This window comes from Toxorhynchites rutilus, chromosome 2, assembly GCF_029784135.1.
Source record: "Toxorhynchites rutilus septentrionalis strain SRP chromosome 2, ASM2978413v1, whole genome shotgun sequence".
Classification (NCBI taxonomy): domain Eukaryota; kingdom Metazoa; phylum Arthropoda; class Insecta; order Diptera; family Culicidae; genus Toxorhynchites; species Toxorhynchites rutilus.
In genome coordinates, this window is record NC_073745.1 from 137455669 (window position 1) to 137468514 (window position 12846).

General features: G+C 38.9%; 1 protein-coding gene across 50 annotated transcripts in view; it reads left to right on the forward strand.

Annotated features, from left to right (window-relative positions):
- The window catches only part of LOC129767373 (cell adhesion molecule Dscam2), a 169072-nt gene that overhangs the window by 10653 nt on the left and 145573 nt on the right, over positions 1-12846 (forward strand). For 38 of the 50 annotated variants that reach the window (XM_055768181.1, XM_055768206.1, XM_055768204.1 and 35 more), the window contains exon 4: positions 678-863. The exons of 2 other annotated variants lie outside the window; for them this stretch is intronic. In XM_055768181.1, coding sequence (XP_055624156.1) covers positions 678-863 — 186 coding nt within the window. Of the gene's footprint in view, positions 1-409; positions 581-677; positions 864-1269; positions 1432-1537; positions 1700-2337; positions 2506-12846 lie in introns of all 50 variants that reach the window. 10 more of the 50 variants (XM_055768217.1, XM_055768216.1, XM_055768227.1 and 7 more) reach the window with 4 other exon arrangements.

Below are 12846 nucleotides of genomic sequence, written 5' to 3' on the forward strand. Positions count from 1 at the left end.
AGGATTTAACATTAGGTGCAAACATGAAAACACGATTTTTCAGAATGAAAACTATGCTTTATACAGAAATTATTAAACCATCATTCTATCATTCGCTCGAATAATCGGAACTCTACTGTATATTTCAGGCAAAGTTTTATTAATTAATTACAAATCGTTCTAAGATAGTTTTTCGAGCCAGAATCATCCAAAGGTTTTCAAGTTACTATTTTTAATTAATTTAGAATTTTTTAAAGTAAGAATTATCTTTCCACTCATGGAAAACGCTTAGTCACCCACACCGGAAGCATGTGCAAAGTTTCAGTCAATTCGACGACGGTCGGGCGAATATTCGTCTATTTTCGGTTCATTTTGTGAGAGAAAATGTTCTGTTCTACTTCAATTGAAGGTTTTCACTTTTCGATTCCAGTTATTGCCCAGTACTATGACGTCGATGTCAACAAAGAATATGTCATTCGTGGCAATTCCGTGCTGCTAAAGTGCCAAATTCCTTCCTATGTTGCGGACTTCATTCGAATTGAATCTTGGCACACCGATCAGAATGAAAGCTTTTACATAAATTCCACCGAAAACGACGAGGGTTTGTCAGATATACCATCCATTCAAAACGCCCATCCTTTCATCCGAAATTTTTCGTTAATCTGTCTAATTTTGCCGTTTCGCCCTCTGTTTGACAGTCGTTCAGCAACATTACGAGTCCGAGGTTAACAACGTTTACGTTATTCGTGGCAACGCGGCTATTCTGAAGTGCTCGATCCCTTCGTTCGTTTCGGATTTTGTCTCTGTAGTCTCGTGGAACGACGACTCGGGCAACGTGTACCGATATCTTGGCAACGATAGCCATTCGGACGAGCTTGAAATCGGTTCGCAATATACTGTATCTTTACGTTCCTTTCTTCCATTCCTATAAGTATTGTTTCATCCGAACTTGTATCATTTCTCTCTTACAACGCAATAGTTGTCAACCAATACTACGAATCGGAGGTCGTTTCGGAGTACGTTATCCGGGGTAACACCGCCGTCCTCAAGTGCAACATTCCGAGCTTCGTGACGGATTTTGTCAAAGTCGAGTCTTGGATCGGCAGCGATGGTTCCGTGTACAATGCGTCCACGTTTGAGATTGGTAGAGGAACACCTCACTCGACAACTACACCAAACCACGAAGATCCCCTCCACGATAATTTTTCGTTTGTTAGCCTTGATTTATCTTTCATGAGCCTACGTTTCTTGAACTCATTTATATTTTTCTTACAATTTCCCCGAATTCAGTGATTAACCAACACTATGGTGCTGATATTCTGATGGAATACGTTATCCGGGGAAATTCCGCTATACTGAAGTGCTCTATTCCGTCCTTTGTATCAGACTTCGTCCGCGTCGAAGCTTGGATTGACGAAGAGAACAACGAACTGCTCCCATCGGATGATTATGGTTATTGATTAGCTTCAATGTTTTTTTTGTACACATTTTCCTCTTCCACATATCCATCCGCATTTTCTGTTGTCTCATCAGAGATCTCATCTTTTTTTATTGCCAGTTATCAACCAGCACTACAAACCGGAAATTCTAACCGAGTACGTGATTCGTGGAAACTCTGCCATTCTAAAATGTTCGATTCCCTCCTTTGTGTCAGACTTTGTGCGCGTTGAGTCGTGGATTGATGAAGAAGGAATTGAGATGACCCATTCGGATGATTATGGTCAGATTCGAAACGAACAAAAAAAACTAGTCCTTCATTCCTTCATTTCCAAATTGTTTTATAATTTCCCTACATCTCGTTGTATCGGATTTTCAGTTGTCAATCAGTTCTATCAGACCGGATCGGAAGATGAATACATCATTCGGGGAAACTCGGCAGTCTTGAAGTGTAAGATTCCATCCTTTACCGCCGATTTCGTCTTCGTTGAGTCATGGCTAGATAGCGAAGGGAATGAGTACTACCATCAAACTGGAGAGGAAACCGGTGATTGTCATGCTTTTCGGGCATTGCTATTTGCTATCTCCATTATCCCAAAATTCCTTCAAGTTTATCTTTTCTCCCCTGTCATGAGTTTTGTTCTAATTTCAGTGGTGAATCAGTTCTACCAAACCGACGGTGAAAACGAGTATGTCATTCGAGGAAATTCGGCAATTCTAAAATGCAAAATTCCGTCCTTTATCGCTGATTTCGTAACCATAGAAGCTTGGATAGATAGTGACGGCAACGAGTATTATTACAACTTACAGGAATTCGGTTAGGATAGCTTACTTCTGTACAGCGTCTCCCCAAAATCCCCTCCTTTATATATACTTCAGTTGTTCAAGCCTTCCAATGTTATTTATATCTTACTTCGTTAGTCGTCAATCAACACTACATCACCGAGGCTGAGAACGAATACATTATCCGAGGAAATTCGGCAATCTTGAAGTGTAAAATACCCTCCTTCATCGCCGATTTCGTTTTTATTGAGTCCTGGATCGATGACTCGGGTGTGGAATATCGGTTATCCACAAACGAAGACGATGGTTAGCGTAGCCCTTGATCTGATTATCTTTACCTTGTCCCTAGTTCCCCTCCTGCTTTCATTCATTATACTTCTCATTCGATTTTTCTGTTACCTTTCACCATCTCCAGTTGTTATCCAAAGTTACGAAGCCGAAGCGGACAATGAGTACGTCATCCGTGGAAATTCCGCCATTATGAAGTGCGAAATACCATCTTTTGTGACGGATTTCGTCGCTGTTGACTTGTGGTCTGATACGGACGGCAATGAATACTATCCCGGGAACGACAGTAGCTTTGGTTAGATCTGTTATAGACCTGATACTAGACCATACCAGTACCATTTCCCGTACTCCTGAATGTTTGTGTTCTGAAGATTATTTTTCCCATTTTTTTTTCGTTGGGATTTAGTGGTTTACCAACTCTACCAAATCCGAGTGAACGACGAGTTCGTACTGAATGGGAACGCTGCTATTTTGAAATGTTTGGTTCCATCGTTCCTGCAGGATTTTATCACGATCGATTCATGGGAGATTGACGACGAAGTCGTCTCGGTTCAAATGGAATCGCTGGGTTCGTTCGATACCACAACTAGACGTCCTTTCCAAATCCATCCCAACCGGTTGCGTTTACTGTCCATTGATTATCTCACGATGTATTTGTTGGAGTAACCAAACTATTTCTCTTAGTTGTCCACCAGTTTTACCAGACCCGACTTACAGACGAATTTGTGCTAAACGGCAATTCTGCCCTTCTGAAGTGTCTGATTCCCTCCTTCATATCGGACTTCGTACACGTTGACGCATGGATCGCGGATGACGGTGAAGAGTACTACGCTAGCGACAGTGACATCGGTATTTTCGGAGCATCCTTGCCACTATTCAATCCTCTAATTCCCATCCATCTATCACTGATTCGGTTCACCAATCCCTACATTTTTAAATTGCTCTTTTCCCCTCTTCTGTCCGACACAGTGGTTCATCAGTTCTACAAAACCCGGGTTATCGACGAGTACGTTCTTAACGGAAACTCCGCCCTTCTAAAGTGCTTGATACCTTCGTTTATCGCGGACTTCATCGCCGTAACCTCTTGGGTCGCGGATGACGGAACAGAAATCGAGATGAATGACGATACCGGTACCTTCCACCTCATCGGTGGTCAAATCCAAATAATTCCTGCGCTTTCCTTTCCCCCCGAAGGTTTGAGTTCCTCACCTCCCTGGCTCTAGGTTTCTCTTTGTTGTATTTCCAGTTGTGGGTCAGTACTATGAGGCGCAAGTTTACGACGTATTCGTCATCAAAGGCAACACAGCTCTCTTCAAGTGTCAGCTCCCGTCGTTTGTAGCCGATCACTTAGAGGTCATCGAGTGGGTGACCACCGACGGGCAAACTTACGGACTCGAGGACGATTTCGGTACGCCGCGATTCCTTCTTTTCTTCACCACTTCCGTGCTTGTTTGTTCCACTCAGATCTGGGAATAGTTTTGCTAGTTGGTTTGGTTGTTTAAATAGCTTTTCTGTTCGTTTTGCTTTTTGTTTGAATCCCATCCCAAACGATCCTGTCTTTTATATATTATTTTGTTTGGTTTTAATCCCATCCGCACATTCCATGGGTCTAACGACCTACCTCTCCCGAAGCAATCCCTCTTCCTCTAGAATGTAAGTTAGGCTAAGATCTCACTAGAACTCGTTCAAAAACTGCTTGGATCGAAAATCTACCAACCATATGACGGCGTAAACATTGATCGAAATATACGCAGCAGGTGCGTCTTAAGCAGTCTTTCCGTTTTAAGTTTCGTTGCCAGCTATATGGCTAATTTGAAAACTGGTTCGCGATCCACATGGCATCGACTGCATGCCGCGGCGCTCCCGTTCTCTCTTTCTCTGTCTCTACCAATGTGCAGGAAAAAATTGTTCGGAGGAGTGGCGGAAAACAACACCGCGTGGTGCTCAAGCTGCATTCATTCGCACAGAGGTTGATGTAGATGATGATACTGCTGGTGATTGTCAGGAGTGCAATTTATCTACTGTTATTGAGACCAGGGGGAATTTCTCGATGGCAGCTGTGGCGAGTGTAACGGCTTTCCTGGCATAGTGGACTGGACTATGTTGATCATAAAAAATATTTTCAACGCAGATTGTTGATAGCAAATGAATTCAATCCTGATATATTTGTTGGAAATATTTTGTTTCATTGGATTTAGGTAATTAATTTACAGTGTTTCTAAAACGATTAAACAGGGCTGCATTCTCGGAATCACAAAACTGATGTCACTGATCTAATGAGTAAGAAGAATTTTTGAAAGAGTCAATCAAAATCTCGGAACTGCAAGAAATATTGTTTTTCTTGGATCAGTCAGAATTAGAGTCTTAAAAGACTGTTTTTCCAATAGCCATTTTTGAAAATGCGAATCACAACTTTTGAGCTGCTTAACCGATTTATGATTTCTTAAGTACAGTATGTTATTTTGTCAGCCACTTCTGCTCATTCGTTCCGAGACGTTTGGCAGCAGCATCTCAGATTGCAGTGGAACTTTGTGGGTGTAGATACAAAAGACAACTTTGAGTACATGAAATAAAAAAAAAACTTTTTCTTAAATTTTTACAAAAAATATCTAACTCAGAAACTATACGACTTTCAAATTTTTGGTAAGAAAATTTAGGAAATTATCATTAAATTAATAAAATTATCATTAAAAAATATCAAACAATTACAAAAAAAATACTTGCAAAAAATATTTTAAAAACTAAAACCCCCTTTGGCTTCAACGCAGCAAAATAGTTTTGCTTGTCCATAACGTCAGTTTTGTCCACCTTGGTGTCCAGAATCGCCCATAATTTCTCAATAGGATTCAAGTCGGGGCTTTTGGGGTGGCCACACCATTGCTCAATGGTTCAGGAGGTGCATTTGAGTGGAAATTAGCAGCTAGGGCTCGATATTTACTCTCTAGAAAAAAACTGTCTTCAACAATGTTGTTACATATGATAGAGCACTCATTTTCATGTTGTCAAAAATAGGGTGACCAAACTTTTGAATGAAATAAAACATCTAGCTTTCTTATCTTTATAGATAGAGGTAAACATAGTTCGACAATGTTGTAGCCTTAGTTATTTTAAGCAACTTTGTAGAACAACGTTTTTTTCTATCTGATGAAATAACCGATATAGCGATCTATTTCTAAGTTGCGTTTTTGGTCACCATGAAAAAAACGGTTTTTTACCCTAACTTTTATATTTCAAATTTTACATGCAAAAAGTCTTCAGAAGATTTTTAGAACTTACTAAGACAATTTGCGATGCAGAACTTATCAATTTCTCAATTCTACTTAGAGTTATTGATTGCAAACTCTTGTTGCAATCACAGATATCGACGACCCGCACAGCTCAGAGGTGATTTGCCTATTTGTGAGCATGCCTTGGATCCATTCGACTATACAATCATCGAAATGTCTTCTTCTCATGGCCTGTGCCAATGATACATAAGAAGCAAAAATCGAAAGCCCCTTCAATATCAAGAAACGCACATAATGCAGTTTCTTTGCACGAAAGAGATTTTTCAATTTTTGACACGAGTGTGTGTAACGCTGTGACTGTGGATTTGCCTGATTGGTAGACAAACTGGCATTTATTCAAAGGACATTTGGACATGAATATCGACTTTCTCCATATTTCCAACAGTATCGATGATAAACTAATTGATCTGAATGATTTTGGGAGTGATTTATCACGTTTCCCAGCTTTTGGAATGAAGACAACTTTAACAAGTTTCCATGTGGAAGAGATGTGCTCTAGTATCAGACTTGCCTTGAAAATTTCGATTAGAGATGGAATCAGCTTTGATTCTCCTTTTTGAATCAGGGTTGGAAAAATCCCATCTGCACCTGTAGACGTGTAATGGATCGTCTTAGTTCTCTGCTATATTCGTTTAGGGCGCTCCTGTATTGAGACCATTCCGAAGTAATGTTAGCTCTGTTGAACAGTTTCCGCGCTGTTTTGCGAAGCCGCTCGAGCCTTTTGTTCCACCAAAGAACGTTTCTGGTCGAAAAAACTCTCTTTAGTGGACAATTACTGTTAAAGACAGGAACTATCGTATCATTTAATTTTTTTGAAGTTGCTTCAAGCTGTTGAATCGATCTTATTCTTGTATTGAGAATTTTAGACTCAAGTTCAAGTGAATATCGTTCCCAGTTGTTTTTTTTTATCACGATATTCTCTCTGTACTGTCAAGCCACCATCCCATTCGAAAATAATGTGTCGGTGATCAGATAAAGACGCCTATCCCGAAACGTGCCAGTTGTGTATTTTTTCAGAAATTACCGGGCTACACAGTGTTAGGTCCAGGACTTCTTGACTGATGACTGAGCATTTGTAAACGTTCGTTCATTGCCTATATTGGCACCTCGACTGTTCATGTCAGAACTTCCACACAAAGTATGAAGAACGTTAGCATCACAGCCGATTATAAAATCTTTGTTGATTTCTCTGCCGTAATTTATGAACGCAGCAACCTCTTGGGGAGAAGCCTCAGGAACGTCGCCAGGAAAATAACTTGACGCGATTATTATGTAGGATCTTCCCTTGGCGGTTGAGATCTCAACTCTGATCGCGACGATGTCCGGCTTCATGAACTTTGTTATGGGGAAGCATTTAATATTTTCATTTGCTAAGGCAGCAGCTCTTGGAGAGTCATGTTTGTCATCGTAGAATAACTTACATGAACCTGCTTGAATACCTAGTATTCTTCCTTTGTGGACCCAAGGCTCTTGAATCAGAGCTAAATCTATAGCATCTTTGATGAACCACTTAAACAACACACTTGAGACTGCTTTAGCGTGATGAAGGCTTATTTACAGAACCTTAGTGTTCCGCATTAGTTTTGACTGTTCGTTTGGTACATTTGGGAGAGTTACTAAACCTATTGCGGTAGCCGCTGAGTCGGAACCGCTTGGCCTAGGAACTGCCAGATTGTACAGCTTCGCGGGTTTAAAAGATTCACCGTGTAGAATCTTCTCTTTACCAAAATCCCTAATGACGCCTCTTTGAACTTTATGTTGAACCACGAATTTGGCATTACTAGTTCCAGAAGACCTCAGATTTCCAAGGTTTTTGGAGTTTACAGATTCCGGGCTACCGGAACCCAAAAGTTTTGTTTGTTGGAATTGTTCATGAAGGTCCCACGAGTTGTGCGGTAAAGGAAGTACATTGCATCAGAGACCCGCCTCATGCAGCAAGGGCGCAATGTACTGAGGAGGGGGCCCTGGTACTTCGCAGGCTCCGTTAGTGGCAAAGCATTTGATTATGTTGAGATTTGCTTTACACCCATTTTCCGGGAGCTTCCTTAGCGTCAAAAACACGTCTTTACGCACGAAAAGAACAAATTTATGCAAGTGGATTTTGTTTATACCCTGAAAATACCCATTCAGGAACAAAGGTCAAAGGAATAATCGATTTTATAACAAACATCGTTCACCCATATTGTATCTATTCAGTATTCACCCGAACGGAAAAGAAAAAAAATAATAATGATCAAAACATTTATCATGCCACAATTAATCATTAAAATAATCAAATCGCTTTTAAACATGAGCTGTGCTTACGCCGCTATTTATTTCGTTCTAAATAATGGAGCAGAAAATTTGTCAAAAACCGAATTAAAAAAAATACCAAATCAAATTCTTTTCTTATCAAGCTGCTCTTTTGTGTATTCATGTGCTGAATTAAGGAGATATTCTAGTGTAGAGGTACGAGATTTGGACGTTTTTTCGAGCTCCGAAAAAACAAAACAAAGATTTTTTTTTCAAATATTTAGACTAGAATACTGTCTTAATCAACGTGAATTCCAGTTGTTAGCTTTTAAAATTATTTCCATTGCGATTAACTTTATTCTTATTTTTTTCCAATTCATTTATTTGTAAGGCTCAATCGCATAAGCTTTACGGGGTCTAATTCATGATTTGTTTATACAAAATTTCAACTTAATGCTATGTTTAGTATGATTCGACCGAATTCTCGCGGTTTACTCGAGGTTAAAAGGGCAACAATTTTTGTGCGACAGGACAGGTTAGAGATAAGGACAAGGGGTACCGTTGTCTCAACCGAGGGTTGCCACACGCACTGTAGCATTGTGCATAATGACCAGGGATAGCATCTGGTGTTCGACTGGCTGTCGAGGGTGGGCATTGCGCTCAATTGTTTTGCAACAGATGAGCAATCTGCATTTGATATTGTTGCCGATTCTCATTATTTTTAATACAAGCTTCGTTCAATGATTTTTGCAATTCCACGTCTTCTGTTTTTTGTGATTTTCATGTTCTCTCATTTCTCTTCTTTGAAATGGAATGAAGCAATTGAACTTAAACGATGATATTTATTCGGAATGAAATTCGGGATTTTTAATGCAATTAAAGAAATATTGCGAGACGTATTTCAGTTCGGGATGCTTTGATGCTTTCCATTTTTTTTTTGTATATACAGATCGATCAAACTAAAAAAGGATTCATGTTTGCTCTGTTTTTGCAGATTATTCCGGAAAATTAGATTAATAATTATGTTTGGCTGCTTTCCGTTAGTTCTTTTTGTTTTTTAAATTATCTGACCTACTGAGCGTATTGCCCGATAGCGTGATAGCATGATATCAAAAAACATAAGTCTAACTTTCCGAAAATTGCACGCTTTCGTGATACCACAAATCATTCGAAACGCCAAACGCAGCAAATGCGCGTCGGCGGCACCAAGCGCGTTTATTTAATCGAGGAGGTTAATTTACACAGATAGTCTCTCACAAACATTCACAAACGCCGCTGATGCCAAGTCGGGCCGCAAAACCTATGCACAAAATACAACTACTGGTCAAGATGCGAGCGATGCCATTTGGTAAACATATGGCATCTGTGATCCCTCCATCTGTGTATCGCGCTATAGATCACAGCATTCCCGAGTGATTTGTTTATTGGGAGAAATGCTGAGCAACGTGGTTACCAGCTTCGCTTTCGCGATATTTTTGCCGTTGACAATCGTTGGAACGACGGTTGAATTTTTAAACAAGCGGCTTCTTCTCCGAACTTAATTTAGTGGCTGGATGAAAACGTTTCCTTTTTTTGACGGTGCGCTGATGACAATGGCTGAGATTTGTAATCTCGGTGTTGATGCTTTAAAGTGGATTCGGGTTTTATCAACACGTTAATCATTTTCGAAATTATATGCAGTCGTTTCGAGCCGAGAGATTTTTACTTGTTCCCACGTTGTTGGGTGGGAATGACATAGGTTCTTGGTCAAGTATATCAACATGTAGCAGTGAATCGCGTCCCTGACATTCATTCAATGCGTTGTTCGCGTGCGGCGAAGAATGCCGAATGTTCACCGAACGGACATCGCACGAATTGAAGCCTGAAGCCCATTCATAGTTACAAGTTGTGAAACGAAAACTGGTTTTGTTGGGGTGAGTAATGCTCCTTTTTTGGGTTCGGACAGAAGAATGTTTCACCATTCGGAAGGTCCAGTTTCCCGCGAAAATAATTGTGATTCATTCCTACTGCGCATGAGAGAGGGGTGCGCAAAAAGGGAACCCCTTTTCGATGTCGTGCGAAATCATGGAGTAAATTGTATTGGAAACTTGAATAATTTTTCGCTTTTTTGTGGTAATTTTTTTTATATCAGGATGGCGTCTTTTTATTACGCTCATTGAAAAAAACATGTTTACATTTTTTTGAAAAGCTTTTAATTTTCGGTAGATCGTTTTTTCATGGAATTGCTGAGGTAATGCTCGAAAACTGGTAGAAAACTGGTTCAAATCATTCTCACCAAATAGGTCATGATCCGAGGAATCATTTATTGTGATCTATATATTCATCCTGTATTTTAATGGAATGATTAATCACATCCAATGATAAGGAAAATGGCTTGCGTAAGTTCAGAAACTCCTCCTTAGTGTCACAGTTTAGTCGATTAATTACTGCCAAAAATCGCATCTTTGAACATAACCGAAGCTCGTTTTTGCACGGTGTTGTTTAACAATAAGACTACAAATAGCATACCATGATGCCAGAAAAATGATTCTAATAGATGAACAGTGGGAGTTTTTTTTCTATTCACGAAGCTGTGTTAACACTAGGTTTACGGGATGCGTCATTTTGACGCATATCGAATTTAATAAGGAAAATCACGAAAACCGTTTACATTTTTATTTCATCTCTTGTAATGACTTTTATGCATTGATCGAGGTAAATATATATTCTATTTTCTTTAAAAACGTTGAAATATTGAAATTATCATGTGGTCTACCTATATATACGGATATACGTCAATTTGACGCGATCGTAATGTAGACAAAATTCTGCGTAAACATGCAAACATCACAACAATAATAAATAGGAATGTATCGACAATACTTCGATCCGTTATCTTCGTTTTCCGATATCGTTATCTCGAACAAGCGATAAACAACTGCTGCCGAGATGCAACAATAGAAAGAACGAAACACAGAATATCAATTGATGTCAGAGTGCAGATAGATTTAATAAATTTCAGTTGCTTAGTTTGAGTATTGAAAAATGAAATACTAGAATATTTTTTGATTCAGTATCAATTTTTATGTTATTGTGATCTTCAATTATACATATTTTCTTTTTTACTTATAGTATACTAAGTATTTTATGTGTGTTCGTTGAGATAGGTAGGGGAAAAGAGGGCAGTTTCGGACAAGGCTTTTTAAAAATAAGTGGTTCAATTTTCAACCAAATTAAAAATATAAGCATGTTAGTAGCCCTTCCACCAACAGATGTCATATAGTTTGAAAGCTCCTGGTCGTTTATCATTTACGAAAACAACACAGTGCCTTTTTTCATACACGTTTCGAAACTTTTGAGTTTGAAGTTGTAAGTACTTCCCCAATTCCTTTGTGAACGGTTTAGAAATTTAAGTACACCACCTCAATTAGTAAATAATATGAAATGAAAAAAACGTGCATACAACGGGGAAACAAAGGTCTATTTATTAGATAAAATTATGATTTGTCTTCGGATGGTGGTGAGGCACATTCGGACATCGTTCAGGGGGCACATTCGGACAATGTTTGATACCTCATCAAATTTGTGTTTGATTGTTGTTCACTAACAAATATCAATTTAGTCTGATTCTCAGGACCAATGATGTTTCGAAACTACAAAAAGAAAACCGATAGAACCAGCATCAACGGAGATGAGATGAAAAGCTATCGAATTAGTTTCGAACGGAACGTTTTCATGGTTCTATGCTCACAGGTTCATTGGTTTTGTCAATTGCCCAACTAGCGGTTGGATGAAGCGAAAACTGTTTCTCCATGTTCTGGAACATTTGAAAATGGTAGCAAAAAAGCAGCGTAAACGAATTAATTTTGCTATTGCCATTGCTCTTTGGAAACAATCTAATATTGTCGAGAAAATTTTGACTTATTTTTCATAGCAAGCAGATTCCGTTCAGGCAAATAGTATAAACAGAAGAATGCAGAAAATGCTGGAAATAAGAGGTAACGGGCGAAATTGTTGATAAACACAAAATTTTCATGAAGCTAGCTATGTTTTTTCCGTTGTCCGAAAGTGCCCCAGGAATTTCCGAAACTGCCCCACACATAGGGCGCATTCGGACAAGAAAGCAATTTTGAAAAATTCGAAAAAACCATTAGTAAACGCATCAACTCACACCTCTAGCACGCTCATATGATACTTCGATGTCTAAATAACAACCAGAATGAATTTAGGATTGGTTTTGAAGTTCACAAAAATATTAAAAATCAAGGAAAAAAAAAGTGTCTGAATGTGCGCCCCTCACCCCTATGTATAAAAACCTCCGTAAACGTAGTGTTAATATAATATAAAGGGAAAAGAAATTTATAATTGTCACGTAAATACTAAAAAAAATTAAAAAAAAGTGAAGTCTATGTATTGACACCATGCTACGTTTTGTTCGAAAATTTGTTGCCATTTTGAAAATGATTCCCTTATGCTTCTCTTCGTCTCTGTTGGTGCCTAAGCTTGAATAAGCGATTTTCACTATAGAGTCAAAAACATGCCCGAAATGATCTCAAGGAAATAGTATTCTTGGAAGAATATAATTAAGACGACGTTCTATAGGGCAATGTTTTTTTTCCACGTGATTGGTTACTACTGTATTAGAGCCATAAACATCTTTCACAGTTTCTCCAGCCTAGCTTGCGTTTTCATCTTTATCAAAAAAAGCTGCAAAATCTACCTTTTTTTTTGTTGACATCCCTTTTTTGTTGACTTTTTACTTATTCAACGAACAATGTACGATTCGTGGAAAAAATCGCGAAGTAAATAAGCGCAGGGAAGACGAACCATAAAGTAAATAAAGGGTGTGTCACATCAAATT